This window comes from Adiantum capillus-veneris, chromosome 15 (genome assembly GCF_014529385.1).
Source record: "Adiantum capillus-veneris isolate H3 chromosome 15, ASM1452938v2, whole genome shotgun sequence".
NCBI lineage: Eukaryota > Viridiplantae > Streptophyta > Polypodiopsida > Polypodiales > Pteridaceae > Adiantum > Adiantum capillus-veneris.
Genome location: NC_140945.1, coordinates 120,294,166 through 120,315,844, shown reverse-complemented (window position 1 = coordinate 120,315,844; position 21,679 = coordinate 120,294,166). Strand labels below are relative to the sequence as shown.

General features: G+C 38.8%; 1 protein-coding gene across 1 annotated transcript; it reads right to left on the bottom strand.

Moving 5' to 3' along the window:
• Positions 1 to 337: 337 nt before the first annotated feature.
• On the bottom strand, positions 338 to 2,170 carry LOC147441389 (uncharacterized). The gene has a single exon (XM_086483713.1). The coding sequence runs from the start codon at positions 2,081 to 2,083 to the stop codon at positions 1,121 to 1,123; it is 963 nt and encodes a 320-aa protein (XP_086339839.1). The 5' UTR covers positions 2,084 to 2,170; the 3' UTR covers positions 338 to 1,120.
• Positions 2,171 to 21,679: the final 19,509 nt, after the last annotated feature.

Genomic DNA, 21,679 nt, shown 5'->3' with positions numbered 1-21,679 from the left:
ATAGTCTCAACTTAATTGAATATTTTTCTAAACAAAAGCACCTTGTTTGATATATACCAAGTATACATGAATATAAATAGTCTTAAGTCACATTATTTCTTTTACACATTTTTCTTATTTCACAATTTTGTATGGATGAGATCTTCATTAAATAATAGGGACATGTATCTTAATCAACTATGCGAGTAAAAATTCAAGAATAATTTGACGCCATAAATGTTAAGGCTAAAAGGCTAGAAAAAAGATACTATCTTAAGGTAAAATCTCATGCCTAAATATTCATTTATTGTGTTTATTACAGAAAGACTACATCCACGTATTGGCAACAATACTTGTAACTTGTCATATTTTTTCTCACATTGAAGATAGAGGCTATATAGATTTCTTAGGTTTCTTCAAACCATAATCATGATCAAACTATAAGATGTATGGTAAATTAACGTGATAGAGTAGCTTCAACAGCTACACAGTAGGAGCCCAATTTCATGTTGACTTTTCAGGAGATGTGCAGCTTGAATGTTTGTGCCATTTTCTCTAGTATGTGTGTTAATTCCATGAAATTAGAACTTAAGTTTTTATTTAAGCTCTACGATATCTTTATATGAAAAGATCCGTACAAAATATAGCCATTCTACGTCACTTTCCTCATGATCTTCATTTGTCCATCTACATACATACACACACACATGTACACACACACACGTGCGCATGCACAATTTTACAAGTAAAGCCTAGGAGTAGTTGTGGTTTCTCTGTCAAGCAAAGAACTTGTAATCCTTTGATCCTCAAGGCTTGGTCTGAGCTCGAGGTTGGTGTATATTTTTGATGTTCTTAATACTATCCACTCACAAATATTGTGAGTTTTGCACACACACAAAAAAAAGCAATGTCCCTTGTGCAAGTTCCATAGCTATATGCATGTACACACCACACATATATGTACAAACTCCCATAATTGGGAAAGGTATTTGTTTGGTATATGAGTCTATACTAGGATATCAAGGACATGCTTTGAGTAAGACAACAAGTCCACTACTAGAACCTTTTTTTGATGCAAAAGGCTAACCAATGTATGAAATGAAAGATGAAGGGAACATCAAAGGAAGGTTGTGCTACATACCTATAATGTCCCCTCAGTATGCTTATATCCTTCTTCGGCCTTACAACCAGGTACACCACATGGGGTGGTACATTTACAAGTATCTTCACTATCATCTCTTGCGCCCTTTGATCCACCCGAGATACGAACTTCATCCAAGTCAGAGATGTCATGGATTTTGGGCACATTCTTACTAGACTCGCTTCTTATGCTACTACGTCTTGAATCACTGTCAATCTTTTCCTTCCTAGAATTTTCCTTCTTGGTTTCAGTAGGGGCATCACTTATAGACTCCTTTGGCATGTATTGCATAACTCTAAGTCCAAAGCCCTTAGGAGAGGTCTTGACAAGCTCGACTCGTAACTTGATGTTCTTGTTGGGGTGGGAGCAGTTGTAGCAGTCTAGGGTGAGCTTAGTGGTGCCAGAGGCATGGTCACCTAGAGCTTTATCATCGTCGTCGTCGTCGTTGTTGTTGTTGTTGTTGTTGTGGTGGTGGTGGCGATTATTGGTATCATTGAGCTTGACGTCAAGATCAAGGTCTTGATGAAGGTGATCAATATGGCATTTGATTTTAGGGTGGGAATGATGGGTGTTGAAATTAAGAGTGAAGCCAGGGCCTTGGAAGGAGGAGGAGGGAGAGGCCAGGTCAATGAAGGTGTGAGCGCTAGGGTTAGGGTTAGGGTTAGTGAGGGAATCTTGGGAAGAAGAGCGAGAGCTGGGAGTGAGGGCGAGGCCGCGGTGTGGGTTTGACGTGCCGGTGGAGGGAACGATAGCGTTCTGATTATTGTTATTGTTGATCCTCTGCTGGGAGTTGCGTCGAGAGGCAGCCGGCGAGGCTTGCTGGGAACGGGCTGGGTAGCGGGCGGGATGAGTAAAGCAGGCAGTGCAGGAGGGGCGGCGCTTGGGGATGCCGGGATCTTCGCCCGAGGCGGCCGGTTTCTGCAGGGGCGGATCAGACAGCGGGTCTCTTAACGTGCTCGTCATTCATAGTAGTGGTACGTACACGCAGAGCCTGTGTGTACGTCTCCTCGCTCGCTGATCACAAGCTCCACATCTCATCAACCAGCGCGTCTTCTCATTATTCTGACATTCCGTTCGAACGTTAAACATCCTCGATTCCTCCATTTTCGTGTGGCCACGCATGCATGCGACTATATTGCCAAAATCCTTAAAAGTCTTGTATTATTGCATTTAAGATAAATAATTGAGGCACACTTAGTTCGAAACCTATGCATCGTGTGCCCTTGCCTTAGTAAACCCATGGAAATCTTGGGAGCAATTGTGGACTGTTGGGTAAAGCTTGTCAATTCGTGCCACATGGCAAGCTAATGATGGCAAAACTTTTTCTTTTTTTAACATAAGCACAGAGAGATTGTATTAAACAAGCAAAAAAGATAGAGACGGCCATCCTATCACGCATAGCACATATGCATCATACTTTAAGTCCTTTGGATCGTGATTACAATTAACCATAGGGAGACTACTCTTGAACAAAAAGAGACTAGGTCCCATTTCACATGGCCTAACCATCCACCTCATCAATCTCTGCCGGGAGCCTTTCCAAGTAAAAGTTACCATTGCGGATCCGTGACTCCAGATGGACTATCTCGATGTCCAGTTTCTTCTCCCACTTGCCCATGGTGAGCTCTTTGTCTTCAAACAGGATTTCACTTGAGTAACCCGCCTTGAGCTGGTTATACAAGTACTGGGAATCCTTTAGAATATCCTTCTTAGTTCTGTAGATGGTCACTTGATCATTAGCAATCTTCATGTCCTGCACATTAAGAGATGAGAAAAGGGTTTTCACAGGAGGATTCTGGAGATTCTTCAAACAAAGTACAGTTACGCAACTTCCAAATCATCCAGAGAAATTATGTCCTTGCTTTGTTCCAGCATAAACTAATGATCCCCACATAATCACCTGGTATCAATTGTTTCCATGATGGAGCAAAACCTAAAGACTTGGCCAGCAGGGCAAGTAACCTTTTATTAGAGGGACAAGCTACAAACATGATGGCCCGTGTCCTCCACATCTTTATAACATCTACAACAAAGACCTGTTCCTATGTTAGCTTGGAGCATTCTCTTCCCAGTCCAAATAGCCTTATGAAGTAGAAGCCAGAGAAGGACAGATTTCTTCGGTTCTATCAGAAGACCAAATATTAGTGAACTTGTACTCCCATTGTTTGGGAGAGTAATTGACTTTCCACCGCTTGTTAAGAGTTAAATGAAGAGAAGAATTCATAGGGGAAGCATTCCAAGATGGATTCTGTAACTTGAACCTGCCCGGCCAGATAAAAGCTCTAAGATCAAGGGGAGAAGCGTTTGAAGGGATAAGTTGATCCTGGATCTGATTAAGTGGAAATCCCACGGTTGGACTCTGTACTTGAAGGACAAGGCAATGTTTGAAAGCCAATCCCGAGCCCCAGTATCCCATAATTGAGACCAAGTCTTTAAACCTTTTTTGTGAAGGGTAAGAGCTTTCCTCTGTTCCTGCTGATTGACAGAGGGAAGTTCCATGCATGGCCACCAGATGGAATCGTGGGGGGGAAGCGAGTACCTATGTTTGGACAGAGAGTTAAGAGCGAGCTTGCTCCTATGCTTGTTCCAAGCATGGAATATAGTTCTGAGCAGAACTGAACCGGCGGAGAGGACTCTGTTTTTTCCAAAAAATATGACTAAGAAGGGGTAGATGGGACCATCCTTTGGCATCTGCTAACCTGAAGTGTTTGGACTTCCTGAGTAAAAGTCTTGCCCATTCTTTCTCCGGTTGTTTGCTAGAGAGCTGCCACCAACAATTTGACCCCCATCTTATCGGCTATAATTAGGTTGAGATCTTGGATGCCCAACCCTCCTTTGAGCTTAGGAAGAGTGCAAACATCCCATGCAACTTTAGCACTCTTGCGAACAAAGGGGTCACCATCCCATAAAAAATTCCTACAAATTTTGGAATCCTTAGCTCATGACAGTCGGCAGGCCTCCAAATGTTACATCCAAGTCAAAGAGCGTGTTGCCAAAATAATACTTGGTAATATTTTTCTTTAAGGATGCACAACTGTTAGTGATGGTTGGTCTAATGTTCAAAGAAGACCACTGATCAATGTAATGTTGGTTTGTCCAAGGGGAGAAACGTTCATAAAGACGATTGACAGTTCCGATGCAATTAAAAGTGGTAAATAGATTTTTGAGGTCTTGGTTAATGTAATTAAAGGAATAGGAGCTAAACATGTTGTTCTAGGAGTCATGGATAATGCAAAGAACTGTAAGAACGCTAGCAAATTAATAAAGAAGCTTTCCACACATTTTTGCCAATGGTTGTAATACGCATAGCCTAAACTTGGTGTTGAAGGATTGGTACACTAGTGAAGAAACCACATGGTTCGCCAAAATAATTGACACAGCACGACAAGTAGTGAAATTTACCTTGAAACGACAAAGAGTGCTCGATTTTTACAAAACGTGTATGTCAGTGATGTTGAAACTTCCAAGTTCTCATTGAAACTCGGTTTTTCATGCATTTTTATACATTGGAATCACTCGGTCTTTGACGAATGGCAGCTTGAGCATTTTCACATCTTTATATATCTTCATGTTTTTACAGTATGAATTTCATCCCTCATGTCATTCTATTGATCATTAGCAGATAGCAATGTCATAGTGCGTCAAATTTGTGATATTTTGAGATGCCCATCAATATTTTCATACGTTTATGTCCATATTTATGTTTCTTAGTTTTGTAAATATGGTATGTTTAATCCAAAACCAAATCTTGATTGCGCTCAAACCACATATAAGATTTTTTTTATAAATCAAAATTTTTGATGTAAAATCGTACTTATTGATACTAGGCATACTAGGCAATCAGCAACATAGTAGAAAAAAATTAGAATAGAGCTTTTACATGACATTTTTGCAGACATAATACTCATTGTTTTTTATGAAGCGTCGCCGCATAACTGCCTGCTATAACCAATTTCAAACTTATTTGTACGATACAGATATTCTAAAAGATCAAAGCTAGTCTTAATTTTGTACAAGAGATTAAGTTCGCCATGTTTAACTGATTAAAAAGCCTTTCTTAAGATGAGAAAAAACCAATCTTAGTAGACTAAAATTCTACTTGGTTTGAAGTTCCAGCCATGGTTGAGGTGTCAAAGATTGCTTCCGGAGGAGAATGTTGCTATATTGAGTGTTGTCACAACTGTGTGTGATTAGAGAGAACCCTCCGAGCCTTGCTGCAGGTCCGAACAGATATTGTAGTAGCACTAATTGCTAGTGTAGTACTGTAGTATTATTCTCTGTGTGTGTGTGTGTGTGTGTGTGTGTGAAGGTCAAGATCTAGAAGGGGATTGATAACCTTTTTTGAGTGCTTAATTTGTATAGGGACAGCAAGGAGGTTATTGATAAAATACAACTTGTTTACAATAGTGGGTAGAGAAGTAAAATAAAAAATCAAGATCTGAGCTATCTTGTGCATCAATGATGGGTAATTTGGCTAGGAAGGTTCTAAAAGCTTCCAAAAGATTATCCTTCTCTTATCTAGAAAGAATTAGTAAAGAGAGCTAGTCATCGATAGAAGCTATGTTTAATACAGATAAAAAATAGGTGATTATAGCTTGTTTCTCGAAATCAAGCAATTTTTTGTGGAATTCCACACCTTTGAAACATGAAATTATACATTGGATACCAATTGGTGGAATAGGAATGTCTTTTTCTATACCATATCCCAAACGGGTAAGAGATGGAATCCAAGAAGCCTGAATCAATCACCATATAAGTATTACACAAACCATTATAATCATACCATTATTAAGCTTTCTCAGTATATGATGGATATTCGACCAAAGGTATCCTGGGAAAATTTGTGTGTGTTTGAATTTAAAATCCCATCATTCAGAATCATATACTAAGAGACTTAAATACTGTTTGCAAAAGCATATTGTGTAAAGAAAAAAGCAAAGAAGAAATTTTTGATATAAAATTCATTACAAGATACTTTGATACATGACAAAGTAGGAGTTTAAGCCGGAACTCCTACTAGGTGAGAGCAAGAATCTTTACCTGCCAACCAAGCACAAGTACAATATATTAGGATTAATTTGTACTAAATGGGTGACAGGTATATCAAGCAATCCTCACTGCTTGTTATTGTTGTCACATCAAAAACCCCAACCTTACTCCTAAACATGTATTATGTTTTTCTTTTCTCTTCTATGTAAGTAGGGTCTATTGCGATCTTTGAAAGATTTTATAGGTTTACATGGTTTGGACATAGGGTCCCTAATTGCTATAGGTTTACATGGTTTGGACATAGGGTCCCTAATTGCTATAGGCCTGGTTTTCTTTTGCTTATTATGCACAGTAAAGAGCTTGTCTCGAATCTATTGTAGCTTAAATATGTCTCGAGTGATGCTCATCCTAGCCGTCTGCCTGCATTTTTGCTTGCCACCAATATGTTACACACATGTGGTTAATATTTTTATGTACTATACCTAATTGTTTCCCCAAATACTTGTGTATGAATCCCACATTCTATGGTATATACAGCTTACCCATTTCTTTATAATAAACAAATCTTTAAAAAAACGACAGCATTTTGTTTGTAATATCACTATTTTTTCAAAAAAGACCAGCTGAAAACATTTGACTTATGCCCTCACAGGAGGATATCATAAAAACTCTTTCATATCTTGACCTATATTTAGACCACGTAGTAAACATAAAAGGAAATCTTTACATTCAAGGAATGCTTCAAAGGAACTTTATATCCCAACACCTTTGTTTTAGTACTTTGAAAATAACTAATATGCAAAGTCTTATGTACAAATTTACCTAGTTTTTGTTTGTCGTCACCATCTATGTTATTATTCTTGTATATGCTTATTATCCAAGGTAATGCACACCATCACTGATAAGGTAATGCACATCGTCACTAGTTTTTTTGAAAATTTTGGAAGCGTTTTGTTTGTAATATCACTACTTTTTCAAAAAGACCATCTGGAACGTTTGACGTATGCCCTCACAGGAGGTTGTTATGAACAATCTTTCATTTCTTGACCCATATTTAGACCACCTAGTAAACATAAAAGGAGAACTCTACATTCAAGGAATGCTTCAAAGGAACTTTATCTCCCAACACTTTTGTTTTAGTATTTTGAAAAAATGACTTGTACGCAAAGCCTTATGTACTAATTTACCTGGTTACTGTTTGTCGTTGCCATCGTGTTATTCCTCTTGTATATGCTTATTATCCAAGATAATGCAAACCGTCACTGACAATCCCTTCAATTGATATATTTTTCCGGATATCAGCCTTATGCTTACCTGAATTACCTTATGTGATGCTGTAGTCCGTGTTTTTGAGATATCCGTGCTGTCTCTTGTTAGTGTTTCCATCGGTCTCAACGCCTTTGAGATGGGTTGTATGTTGCGCTACAGTTAGCAAACTGCCACCATGGCGATTGTGTGTGTCGCATATCCGAATTCAGAAGCCTTGCGTTGGTTGCCAACCACCCAGTTGCAGGCTATGGCTAGCACTACTAATAACTATATTTGTATTGCATTGTATTGCTTTATTAGCAGCATAAAGTGTTACCTTGCGATAGCATATTGTTATGAGCTCAACGTGCTCTCTATCACATGCATTACGGCCGTGTTCGACCCTGTGTTGCAAAAGTTGTTGCGCAAGCCCTTCTTGTATAGGACTCCAGTATGATTTGGTGCATTTAAGGTTTGCACGCTGGCTTCGTTGGTTTATTACAGGCAAGTTGCATCGCTTATTTTAGCTATGCTTTAGTTGGTGGCTTATCCTTGCCAACTTATCCCCTATTTTTTGGAAAAGCTACAATATTATAAAAAGTTACTTATTGTTATGATCTACTCAGAGGGAGCTGTCCAACAAGATAGCTTGTTAATTTCAAAAAAAAAACCGTATACTACACATTACCTCCGAATTTCCAAGTATTGGGCTTATTCCGTACACCGCTCGAGTGTGTTTTTTTTTAAAATGCACTGCTATTTTTCCAAAAAACCCAATGTTACCGACAATGAGGTTTTTTGTTTACTCAAGGGTTTTAATTTGTACATTACTTAAGCTTTTTTTACAAAAACACAAAAGGAATTGTTCCAAGGCGGAAAAAACTATCCAGTTTGTTTATTTATTACAAACTTCACTTGTGTACTGCGCCATATCACTCGAATGTTGTCGAGCAATCTTGTTTTCTAGGATTTCCATAATTGATGACACTAGAAATTTATTTATTCAAGGGTTTGTACATGCTTTTGGTGAAAAAGATAACAAATAAAAGACTTTTTTATGAAGGGGCCATTCAGCTTGGTAAAAAACCATCATTGTGTCCTCCTTGGAATCCTTCTTTCTTCCATCATTCCTCTGCTAATGAAGTAGTAGCCTGTGCCATGTCAAAAGATTAGTAGACTTCTAGTGGTGTGTTATCAAAACTTGTGTTTTTTTCAAAAAAACCAAAGTGGTGTTATTTTTAGTGTGTGTATGTGTGTGTGTACATGTGTGCGTATGTGTGTGTGTGTGTACGCTATCACAAACTGTTGATTATAAGAGTTGTATGTTAAATATATTGTGTGTGTGTGTGTGTGTGCGCACGCGCGCGTGTACGTGCACGCATGTGCCCACAAAGGCATGGTATGCAACTGGTCTAGTGTGCCCGAAGGCGTATTAAGACACCAGGTAGCGCAGGTTGAGAGGGAGCGTAGAGAAAAAGCTTATGATGCACCTTTGGATTGTGTTACAGAGAACGCAGAATGTGTTTTTATAAAGTTTAGGCAAGTGCTAAAAATAACATCCGGTTAGTGGATGCTCCCATGTGTGTTTAGCTGGCTAAGGTTGCCACCATTAGTTGATAATGTGTAGTTTGTGGGAGGATAAGAGAGAGAGAGAGAGAGAGAGAGAGAGAGAGAGAGAGAGAGAGAGAGAGAGAGAGGGGGGAAAATTAAAATTAGTTCAAGTTTTTTTAAATGGGTAAAAAACTTCAGTACCCTCCTTTTGTCCGTGTTTTTTCCAAACCAAATTTTCTTCTCGAGAGAAAATATAGAGAGGGAGATGGAGAAAACAGGAAGGGATCATGAAAATAACCTCCTGTGGTTCTAGATGGATTTAAGAAGTGAGATAAACAGAAAAGAAACACAGAGAGAGAGAGAGAGAGAGAGAGAGAGAGAGAGAGAGAGAGAGAGAGAGAGAGAGAGAGAGAGAGAGAGAGAACTTGTGGTCTTTTTAGGCCGTTCATATGTGTTTTTTTTTTAAAGTACCAAAAATAACTGACAAATTTTGGACTATAGAGAGAAAATGAATGATAGAAAAAACCACTTTATTTTAGAGACCAGTATAATGGGGAAATTGATCCGAGGTAGGCATTCTTTTTAGAATGGGAATGTGTCATCTACTCCATCCCTTTGACATATCTACATTATTTTTCTTTTTGGTGATTTTTAGCCTTGTGGAATCATTGGAAGTGAGGGGGGTTGAGTAGGGGGAGTGCGAGGGAGCCGGATCAAAAGGGAAGAAAAAACCTTGGAGGTAAAACTTTGTGGGGAAGCTACCAGGAACAGGGGAGAGAGAGAGAGAGAGAGAGAGAGAGAGAGAGAGAGAGAGAGAGAGACCCACCCCCAACCCTAGGGATATGCTCACTTGGTGGGGGATAGTCCACCAAGTGGACATAACCCCTACCATTATAAAAAAAATATCCCTGCATTGTGATTTTTTATTATGAGTACTTTAGAGATAGAGGGAGAAGAAATACTTATTGGAAAAAAGGAATGAGTTGATGAGAAAAGAGAGAGAGAGAAAGAGAGAGGGAGAGAGAGAAGGAGAGAGATTCCTTATTTTTCTTTGGGGAAGAATAGGACTACAACATATGAATTAAAATCATTCAATATTGATGAAAATGTTTCAAACTAGGAGGTTTTATACTCAACACTTCAAAAGATAGCATATATCCGCATCTCTAAGTCAAATGTATAGATACATTTTTCAGATTCATCATCTATAAAAGAAGAAAAAAGTTGGTAGTAGATGGTTGTCCTTATTGAAATCCAGCATAGCTACAAAAGGCATATATACAAAACATCCTTGTATTTGTGTGTCGACCGCATATTTTGCTCTTTATTGTAGGTCATCTTCGTGTTGGTTACTGCCCTGCACATAAACTAGCTATGAGATGGTTGTTTTTTGGTGATATTAATGTTATAGCTTAATGTTTTTGTTGTTCATCCCAGAAGTGGTTCATTTAAGTGTGTTTATTAAGGATTGAATTTCAAACCTTATACTTGGAAAGTTGCCTTTTGATAAACATTGTATGATTGGTGATTTGATACACATTTGAAACCCCTCATTTCCCTATGATATTTTTGAAGAGGATTCTCATGAAGGTTATCACAATTCCTCTCATGGTTCACACACACAGTGAGGAAGTGGACAGCTTTCTTACCATCCTTACTCTTTATCCTTATGTAGGCTGATCCATCATCCATCACCTAGATCATCCATCACCTTTGTCTCCATCTACACTCTTGATTTGAATGGCTACACTAAGATGAGTGGGTAAGGTGGCATCTCCTGCACAAAGAAATTCTTTTCATCCTTTACATCACCTATAGCCACCTTGAAATTAGGACAAGCTCCATATAGATCCCCTGAGGAGTTGTTTGTGGCTCTTATCATCCATCCATGATCTCTGTCAATTGGCCACCTCCCCTTCATGTAGAGACTCTTGGACATGAGGTTGATTTAATTTAGATCCATGATCAATCAAGGCTACATAAGGATCATCTAGATCTCCCACCTTCACCAAAACTTCAATGGTGGATCTTGCTCAATGGCTCTTTGCATAATGACTCATATATTATAGCATCATCATCATTATTCATAAAGAAAACATGTCTTGTAGTATCCTACCATGCTTTCATCTCATTGTCATGTACACGTTTGTATTTCTTGTACCTTTGAAGTATTCCCTTCACCTAATGCTCAGGGGGTGCACTATGTAATCACGTTAATGTACCACGGGAGTTCAGTAGGAGGGGTTTAATTAAAATGAAAATTTTTTAATCAACTTAATAGAGATGCATTAATACGGGGGTTTTATATTCAATTTTGGAGAAAAAATCCTAAAATAAGGGGTAATTTGATTCATTCAAACGTGTTAAAAAAGGGATTTTTTAATTACCCCTTGAATGCATGTTATATAGGGGGTACTGAGTAGTGCACCCCGCGAGACCCAATGTATGCCTCTTCCTCTTGATTATGTCTATGATTTCTTCAATGTACTTCTGCTTTGCAATTCCAAGAACTTCTCCCAGTGTAAACTCAACTTTGTTATTTAAAATTCTCTTTCGATACCTTTTTCACATTTGTAGCAACCTCCATATCTGATTTTAACTTATATGTAGGAATCTTTGCTTTGTCTACTCTCACTTCTTCTTAGATGATATATCCTCCATGGGCATTTCAGGTGTTGGAACCTATTGCGGTGAAGCTAGGAGGAATAGTATCTCTGCTTTGCCTTTTTAAGGTCCCTTCATCTCCATTTTATTGTTTTCTCTTATCTCCTATGATAGCTTCATGAGTTTGGCATTTTGCAATGTATGCATGAACTAACAAAGAATGCACTGGATCATTCCATCCTATCGTTCCACAAATACAATCTCTAGCTTTATGCGGTACATTTGTAGTTACTTTTGCTTTTATGTAGAAGGTTCCACAACATATGGCCATAACTCATCTTATACATGCACATCATTGCTTAGATCTTTATTCAACACATGCTCAAATCTTCATTCCGTAGGTTGTTGCCTGAACCCTAGCAATAGCCTGGCTTGTGGCCATTTCTTCAACTAACTTACAAATTCCACCTTTCTTACAGTTGGTTCCCAAAAGCATTCTTGTCTCTCTGAGATGGATCTTACCATCCATGAAAAACACAAGGTCTTTGATCAAATCATCCTTAAAGTTGTCACAATATCTCCTGACATAATCAGTGATGTTGCACCATATACACCTATTTACAATACCTTGCTTGTTTGGAGCTCTGTGCCTTGATGGTTTCCTCAACCCCTTCTCTTCCAGACTTGCCATTTTCAATTTCATCTCTTGCATGCTCTTTACCGATTCATATATCATGGAATCTTCCACTTTGGAGCTAATTTAATTAGCTTTGATGCCCTTTCTGATGTAACACAGAGAGAAGTACCATTAGATACCACCATCTTTCTCACCAACCTTGTCTCTTAGCAAGTAGTGAGACTTCATATTTGACTTGTTTTCTTTCTTTCTTCAATCATTGCTCTGTATTCTTATCCTCCAAGAGAAGCTCAAGATTATCTTGAACCTTTGGACCTATAGATTGCAAGAACGGTTCATTGATTGATGGAAGTTCCTTCCTTTGGCTTTCTAACCCACTTTAGATATGTCCTTTGAGTAACCCTTACATCATCCTCTATGAAATATTCATCCTTTAGAGCTACCTTGAAAGCTTCCCAATCTTTTCCATGCTCAGTCCTCATAGTTTACACAATCTCAAATCTCTAGCACAAGAACAAGCTCAAAACTCTTCATCATCTCGATTTCCAGCACCCTGTTATGCATGTCCTACTTGCAAAGCACCATTCATGATAGAGGGGCTAGATGCCTTGCGCAAGCTAATACATTCAAATAAGCACCATTTCATGCCTCAATAGCATTTTTCTATTCTTTTAAAAAAATATATATCATGTTCTTTAAAAGAAAATTGAAGTAAATTAGAAAGTACCCAAATTTGAATATTTTAGTGCCAAAGTTGGGTCCGATAATATGAGCAATAATACACGTGGTAATATTAGTAGCAATAGAAGTGGCAATAAATGCGATAATATTCGATTCGCAAAAAGCCTCCTCTCTCTCTCTCTCTCCCCCCCCCCCCCCCCCCCCCCCCCCCCCCCCCCCCCCTTGGCCACCCCATTTTGGAGACTCTCTCTACAAAACACGGTAAAAGGCGAGGGTAAACGTCTTCAAAGTTTCATAGTGTTTCATCATTTTTGTCATATAGAACCACAAAAACACATTACAATAGTAAGAAAGGTAGACATATCCATCTATCAAAATACAAAGGTAGACATGTTTTTCTTGTCCAAGAAAAACATAGCTCTTTTGTCCAAAACCTTTGAATTTAGAAAGCTTCAAGTCAAATGATACAAATGTATTCATAAAATTAAGTTTGTCATTATTACATGGGTATTACATGAATGTTAAATATATGTATGATAGTGTGTGTATGTGTGTGTGCGCTCGCACACACGTGTGTGCACGCGTCCACGTATGCACGCACTCACCTGCCCTTTCTCAAGCACTATACTCAATGAGTTGATAGCTTGTAGGCCCATTGAGTATAGCCCTACTACCTCATCAAGTATGATGGGTATGTAAGTAAAGACTCATGTCCAAATAGTGGTTATCTCTAATAATAACCTTAGTAAGAGTGGTGCTTCGTTTCTCATAGAACTTGTACAACAACAAACAATGATTATATAAACATTGTACTCCTCTACGAATTTTAAAGCTTTGTGATCCATTATTAAACAATTTTCTATTAACATTGTACTCGAGTAGGAGTTTTAAGGCTTTGTGAGATAGCATTAGACAATGTTTCTATGAAGATTATAATCCAGTAAGAGTTTTAAGGCTTTGTGAGCCAGTATTCTCCTGCATATTTTATCACATACTTTCAATTAACAAAAAGTGTCCTTTTCATGAAATTCAATCTCATAACTCCTACATCTTAAAATCATTCATTTCGAAAACAATAATGATTGTGTGTCGGAATTCCATCACAAACAGATTCCACACCACCTAACACTTGCCTACCTACTTAGAGTATTTATTGGCATTAGGCATACACATCCCTCTACGATGAAGTATACTCACCGTTCATTTTTCTGGGTAACTCAAGAAACTTTAATCTTGTGTCTATATGTGTGTTTTTTAATATAATTATATTGATTGTATAAAAAGAACACTTCACATGCTCAAAATCACATGACTCCCAATCTCAAAACAGTGAGTACAAAACTTCTTTTGTATTTCAAAGTTTTATAATTCCAAGTAAGAACAGTAGACGCATTTCAATTCTCCTATCTATCAAAAGTAGATATCGTTGGTCTTTTCAATTCTCCTATCTATCAAAAGTAGATATCGTTGGTCTTCATCTTCAATGTCAAACAAAAATTACTTAAGCGCATCTAAGAAATAAAAGAACTCACAAAACAATCAAGTGAGTAGTACGTGGCCAAAACGATCTTTTCATTTCTTTTTAGAGGAATCAGAGGAGATGCTTAGGTTCATCTAATTTGAAAAAAAGAAAGTTGAAGGGAAAGTCTCTGAATCTCTCTTTTAACTTTCCTTTAACTTTCTAGCTTACCTCTTCAAGATGGTTAGGTTGTCTGAAAATTACCAAAATACCCCTGTAATTTTTTGAGATTTTCAAATCTTTATTCCTTTTCGACAGTCGAGATGTATTTTTGAGCGCTTAGCATGTAATATGTCACAAATCACAAGAGATCCATTTTTGAGTGCTTAGCACAAATTACATCGCAAAACAAGGCGATTATGTCTAAAAATAGTGGAGCAATTAATCTCGAAAGCTTACATAGCGAATTTAAATTCTAGGTTTAGCTACAAACTTGTTTATCTTTAGAGAAATTTAATCTCATGTTGAAGTGCCTTAGAGAAATTGGCTTGGTCGAAAAGGCCAAAGGGGAAGAGAGTTGAACGAGACAGAGAGAGATTTTTATGGATTTAGAGCCAGCGCCCCTAAAATTTCAAAGCTACAAATTTTCCTATCTTTGAAGATTTAATCTTGCAACCGGGGTATTTTGGGAAATTTGAACCGAATATTCGAGATTTTTGAAGGCGAACATCTGTCAGTGGATGAGTTTTGTGGATGGCGACAGGCGGCGACGTTGGGAAGAAAAGGAGAGAGAGAGAGAGAGAGAGAGAGAGAGAGAGAGAGAGAGAGAGAGGAGAGATGGATGCCATCTCTCAGCACGGAGGCAGAGCGGGAGGACAGTTTTCTTTTGGTCGCCTTTGAAGGCATGTGCCCAATGCCTTGGCGTATGATAGGAATCCGTAGAAGGGAAGGGTGGAGGGCAGGAATGCGTGCACATCCCAACATCATGTTCAAAGCATTGGGGATAAAGGCACGCTGATTGCGTTGAGGAGTGTTGAAAGCATGCAGAAACTCGGTACAACCCGCGCCAGTGTTGACATCTGCAGAAGGGAGATTGACGTATATATCAATGTGAGCGCCCAGCTTGTCGGGCTCGCCTTGCACTTTCAGCAGCAGGTGGTGATTCAGCCATGGCGATCCTCCCATCTGCACTTCGTCCTGTCCCACAAAGGAAGCAAGGATGGAGATTCTGCGAGAGGCGCAGCTGCTCAGACAGTCAGATGTGACGCGAAGAAGAGGGAAAGGGGAGGGGGGTCTTTGGCCCCACAGTGGCAGTGGTGAGGGCGGACACAACGTAGGAATCAGCAAGGAATAAACTTTCGCTTTTGCAAAGAGGAGTCAGAGAGAATCTTTTGACTTAATTAATTAATGAAATGTCGAAGTTAGACCCAGTAGAGTATGTCCCATTAGTTTTGTTGACACGTGTTACTAAGCCTATTATTACCAATTGCTATCCATGTCAAACTTAAAGAAGCTTAGACTAGCTATTATCTTTAGGAGATTATTTATAATCTTAAGTGCTAGCATAAAACCTAACATATTTATGATAAGCAATCAAGAGGTAGTGACTCCCTCTTTATGCATATTGAGGTTCCAAGTTTTTTTTTTAAAAATCTTTTATGATTAGACCCACAAAAACATATTGCAACGTTATAAAAGCTAGACATATGTGCTATCAAACCCCACAACTTGCATATTCTTGTCCAAGAAAATCATTGAGAAATTTTCCAAAACTTTTGAGTTTAGAATGCTTCAATGTCAAATGATACACACATGTATTAAAAGCATTTTCTTTGTTTGTGTTTCTATGTGTGCATGCCAGTACTACATGGGCAATACACAAATGTTAAATATATGTATGACAGTGTGTGTGTGTGTGTGTGTGTGTGTGAGAGAGAGAGAGAGAGAGAGAGAGGGGGGGGGAGGGGAGAGGGGGAGGGGGAGGTGGGGGAAACTAGAGATCACGAGATAGCTTGCTACTTGTATTAAAAGTAGGATTAACTTTTCAAAATTGATGCAATGTTTTATATGTGACTTGCCTTCAAAGTTAGGCAAGCAGTTACTTATGTACACTAATAAGAAGAGAGATGAGGGATCGAGTTCTTTTGCCCTATGCTTGCCCTCATTTTATATTTGAATAAAAATCGTTGTATTTGCTAGATTCAAAGTTCATAAATACCCTTGACATTTCTTTCTACGTGCAATTAGTTTTGGAAAATACATAAATGCTAAACTTGAAATATAATCCACATGTCATAGAGAGAGAGAGAGAGAGAAAGGGGGGGGGGGGGGGGGGGGAGGATGATGATGATGATGATGATTGATTTGCAGTTTCATGGGTATGCTCATGCCATTTGTGACTTGATGTCACTTGATTTGCAGTTTCATGGGTATGCTCATGCCATTTGTGACTAGCTTTGTATCCTTATTATCTCCCACAAGTTTATTGTAGTTTTAAAATATGCTTCTTATCTAAAGTAAGAAGCATATGATTAAAAATTCAATGGCCATGGATTTCCAACCCAAAATAAGAAGTAGCAAGCAGCCTCCACTCCTAGCTCACTCTATGAAGCTAGAGTGAATCCTTGGCAAGAATGTAAATGTTAGTGGGTCACCACGGTCAATGATGAAGCTTAGCTATTTGCACACTAACATACGTGTGTCAATACATAGGGAATTGACCCGTTGATGTGCAGAGATTATGTTGGCTTATCAAGCACCATGAATTGCCATAACCACAATGTTTAGAAGGCTTGCAACACCAAATCCAAATGTATAGGGAGACTTCTCGACTACACTGCCTACAACTTAGATCAATTGTGTCGATGAACACACAAGCTTGGATTGCAATGAAAGGAGAGTGGTATACTAGTTTAAAACATGTTGGGTCTCAAGGTACCAAAATGTGGTGAACCCTAAATCTGCAATTTCTCTTCTATCTGCCCTCCGAACGCGCACGAGGCAAGGTCTCTAGGCAATTCTTACAAGGGACAGAGAGGGTTGCCTATGTTATAGAGAAGATGGCCATGGCATATTTTCTTCCTTCATGGGAGAGACTTGTGCTGCAAGCCTGCAGGTGGTCAAAGGTGCTCCTAGGGGAGGGACCCTTCGTGATTTTTGCCCTTCTCCCTAGGGAGTCTCCATCGCCCTTTATTTTTTCACCGCGCAGTGTGGTGGAAAACCCCCTTTGGACAAGAGGGAAATTTGCCAACAAGAGCCTCTGCTTCGATCACAGCTTGTTAAATGGATGTTGTGGATGCTTGGGCACCTTATGGTGGCTACAGGTTGTTCCCCAGTGGGTATGGTGTGTGTTAGTACTCTCGAGATCTCTAGATGGTCTCCATTTTTTGCCAGTTTGGATTGGTTGGGTGGGAGTCTTGGGAGGATGGGAGCATCTACCCTTTTAGTGGCAACAGAAGGCTAATGGTGGCACTGTCATCTTTTGGCTTGGGATTGGTTGGTGATGCTCATCCGGCCCTTGGTGGTTCTTGCGTCTTCGGGGTATTTCCTATATAGAGGACATGTTGGGTCCGAGTGATTATCTCTATTTTTGACCTTATGTAGGTGTGGTGGTTATGGTTATGGCAAGATGTGTGTAAGGTTGTGGTTACTTGTAAAAGACAGGGCATGGTCTGTTTATATGTACGATCGTTGGGTTTGGGGCTCCCTGTAAAAGCCCCGAGGACGATGTTTTTGTAATATGGGTGGTTATGTTGTTTAGGGGCCATGGCACAATTTATATTGGTCTGTATGTGGTCAATTTTTTCTTCTCTAATATAAACTGACTCACATTATGCGAGTTTTGCAAAAAAAAAAAACACATGTTGGATCTAAAAAAACATGATGACAAGGGTTCGAAAAGGTAGTGAAACTTACGTAATAGGTATGGTTCCATTTATTAAACACTATACAAAAGCATAGGTTTTTTTTTTGCCACTCACAAATGTGAGTGGAGGTATTAAATCCTTCAGAAAGAAATGTACAAAGCAAGCCCAGGTCGAGCCTTGAGGGATCACGTGATACATCAAGAAGCTACAAAGCCCCAGACAAAGGCGAGCCATTACCCAGGATCCCTTACACAACGTTAGCTAGCTGTGGTCATGACGAAGAGAATTGCCCAATTCCACTTGTCTGAGTTCTTTATTTTTCCAATGGCAATAATCACTTCCTCACTTTCTTGGATAACTCCATGAAACTAGCTATTGAGAGGTCATTTTTTAATACCCGATGATTTTTGGCCTTCCAAACTTGCTAAGAGTAGTAGCAGTATCTAAAAGTTTGTGTATAGATTAGACTTGTCTTTTCACCACCTTCCCTCCTAAGAACAAATCGTTCTTGAAAAACCCTATCTTCTAGGTCTTTTAAATCCATTTGCACATTTTGTTTTACATGCCTCTAATCATCGGGCACTCCTTGAATAAGCGAGAGGGGTCCTTCCTTGTTGTTTTCCACCCCGATCACCTATCTGATCCAATACCTCTTGCTAGAATCATGCCTATTAACAAAGCCCCCCATAGCACCTTCCTCAAGAAAATATTCATCAAAAGCCGCCACTGTGGATTCCATATGCTATTCGCTATCGCCACCCATCTTGATTCCATCCATTGTTGTACCCCATTGCTTGTTGAGGGGGGAGAACCAATGAGTCTTGATCATTAGAGTGTGGCAAACATCCTTGGTTTTCGGCTAATAGAAATGTCTACTCTTGGGCCACCCCCATGATTTTCACTCAAAATTAGACTCGCAAACAGGCATCAAGCACTTGTCAAGCCCTTCTACAGCTTTGTTAACCAATAGTCTTTCAGTGCCATTGAGGTGAAACTAGGTATCCAGGTGGTCTGTTTCTTTTCAACCCTTATTGTTGTTGTCCCAAAAATGACCAGTCATTGGAGTCCTTTGTTATTGACCTTTCTCACAATCTCTCTCCAATAAGGGTTCAATAATTTTCTTCCTGCTTTAGAGAGACAAGGGGACTAGTGTGTTATGGAGTTTTGAAAATATCAAGTTATCTTTCTCCACTCCAGTGCCTCCGTTGCTCTGATACACTTACGTACCAGCTTGCTCATTGTGCCACCTAATCTCAGGCTGGACCTCCAAGGGCTAACAGTTTGTTTTGTACCTCTGACTCTTTCCACTAGCCACCTTGAGAGAAGAACTTAGCCTTGTCAATCATATCCTTTGCCATAATGGCACTCAAACAAGAGATTCATATGTTTGGCATAGATTTAAGCTAATGTTCCTTATTTTACCTATTATAAACCCACATACCTTTGAGAAACCATCCAAATTATTTTGCTTAAAAAATGACCCAATCCTTTAAAATATAGTGTAAGTGTCAAAACATGCATATGCCATGTGTTATGATATGCTCAATTTAGTCTCTGTCATTCTTTGGGAGAAGCTTATCAAAACATTTCATGCTCATCAACCGCTTCTAGACCTTGCATTCAAGTGATATACGTCCATGTTTTTTATTGCATCCAAGAAATAATGCAACCGATAATAATATTCCCAATTCCCATGAAGTTTACATCACCCTTGTGGACATGTTCTCCCTTCTTTTTCTATAGAACACAAGTTGCTTGATACGCTTGAGCAAGATAGAAATGGACCATGCTCCCAACGTCTTTGTAGCTCCAATTGTTTGAATTAAACTCCCAAAAGAGACACTAGCAAAGTCTTTTGCAAGTTAGCATGATATTAGAGAGGACAACTTGATATTAGATGACTAACCAACGACTTCAGCAATTCTATAATTTGTATACACTTGAGAGTACAACTCAAGAATTGAAAGAAATTTAGCATTGTGGCTCTTTGTATACCTCTTTTGATAGTGGAATGTGTGGTCTTGAGAGAGAAAAATTAAAAGTTATCACATGTTATGAAATGGATTCACATACAAGTTGTTTTTCCCTTGGCTTATATATATGCCCATCATTCCAAGGACACCTTTTTATTTTCCTTAGCACACTTAGTAATTATATTTCATATATAGTATGTCCTTGAGTTTTCCTTGCATCTTCTCCTTATCTTCTTCCTCATTGTGTGCATGCGTGCAACCATATTCTTAACACTTGGTATCAGAGCAGGGTTAGGCATCTTGTGCAGCATCCTAGCACTCTCTTCTCGGGGTCACTTTATCAATTCAAGGTCATACTTTGTGAGATTTTGAAAGGCTGCATAACCTTCAAGAGTTTTAGCTTATTTTGGTCTCCGTTTCCACAATTGATAGCACCGCACAACAAATCTTGTCCGTCTATGTAGGGTTTTTGTAAGGTTTATGGGCTTTATCCTATGCTTGTGTGTAAGGCCTCTGAGTCTATTGGATGTCTAGGTGGCAAGAATCATGTGGTAGCATGTGAAAAAGACAATTTAAGGATGTAGGTACCCATGAGGGGCATTTCTAGAGGGTGTGGACTCACTTAAACTTAGTGAAAGAGTTCATAAAATGGCCTAAAAGAACTTTCACGAGTTCTATAGTGAATTTGGGTTGATTTGGAACCTCTTATGATGTCATGTATGATGCCAGATGAGATGCCTACTATAGCTCTTTATAAAGAGCCTCTTTGTACTCACTTCCATTCAGCTTAATTATCAATTTTGCATCTACACTCTACTCCAATTTATATTATGTAAGTAAGTGGTGATTCTATTTTCTCCTCCCTGTCTCTACTTTTTTGTAGTGTTAACTTTTTAAAAACATACATTTTTTAGTCTTTGAAGTGTTGTGTTATATGTACGCCTTGGTTTTATTCGGGTTTTCCTCTACAAAATAAAAAAATAAAAAATCCATCAGGTATAGTCACTGGCCATGGCCAACAACAATGATGTTAATTGCATCTTATCTTCTCAGACAAATAGGAAAGGAAAAGCTATTCACTATTGGCATACAAGATGTTCTTGTTGCAAAGGGTGTTTGGAGCATTATGCATGGTCATACTATAAGACATACTTCTATGGATACAACAACTATGGTGGATATGGTGTAGGTTCTAGTAGCTATAGTGCTATATTTGTTTTGCCAATAGCTGAAAGCTCACCTCACTAGCATGTGAAACCCCTTCATGTATGAGCTCTTTTGACTCAGTCTCTTCTGGAGAAAACTTCCTTGGAATCTTCTTGGATAGCATATCTCCTCACTTGCTTTGCACAGATAGAAAGATGAAGATCTTTGAATGAGTCTACCCAAGTTGCGTACAAAATCATAACTTGCCTTGTATCAACTATGCCCATATAAAGAGGCATTATGTACATTCTTTTACAAACTAATACTGCAATGCTTCCTTCATTGTGAATGCCCATATAAAGAGGCATTATGTACATTCTTTTACAAACTAATACTGCAATGCTT

Coding starts and splice junctions, on each gene's coding strand:
- LOC147441389 (XM_086483713.1), bottom strand. CDS start 2,083: ATGACGAGCACGTTAAGAGACCCGCTGTCTGATCCGCCCCTGCAGAAA.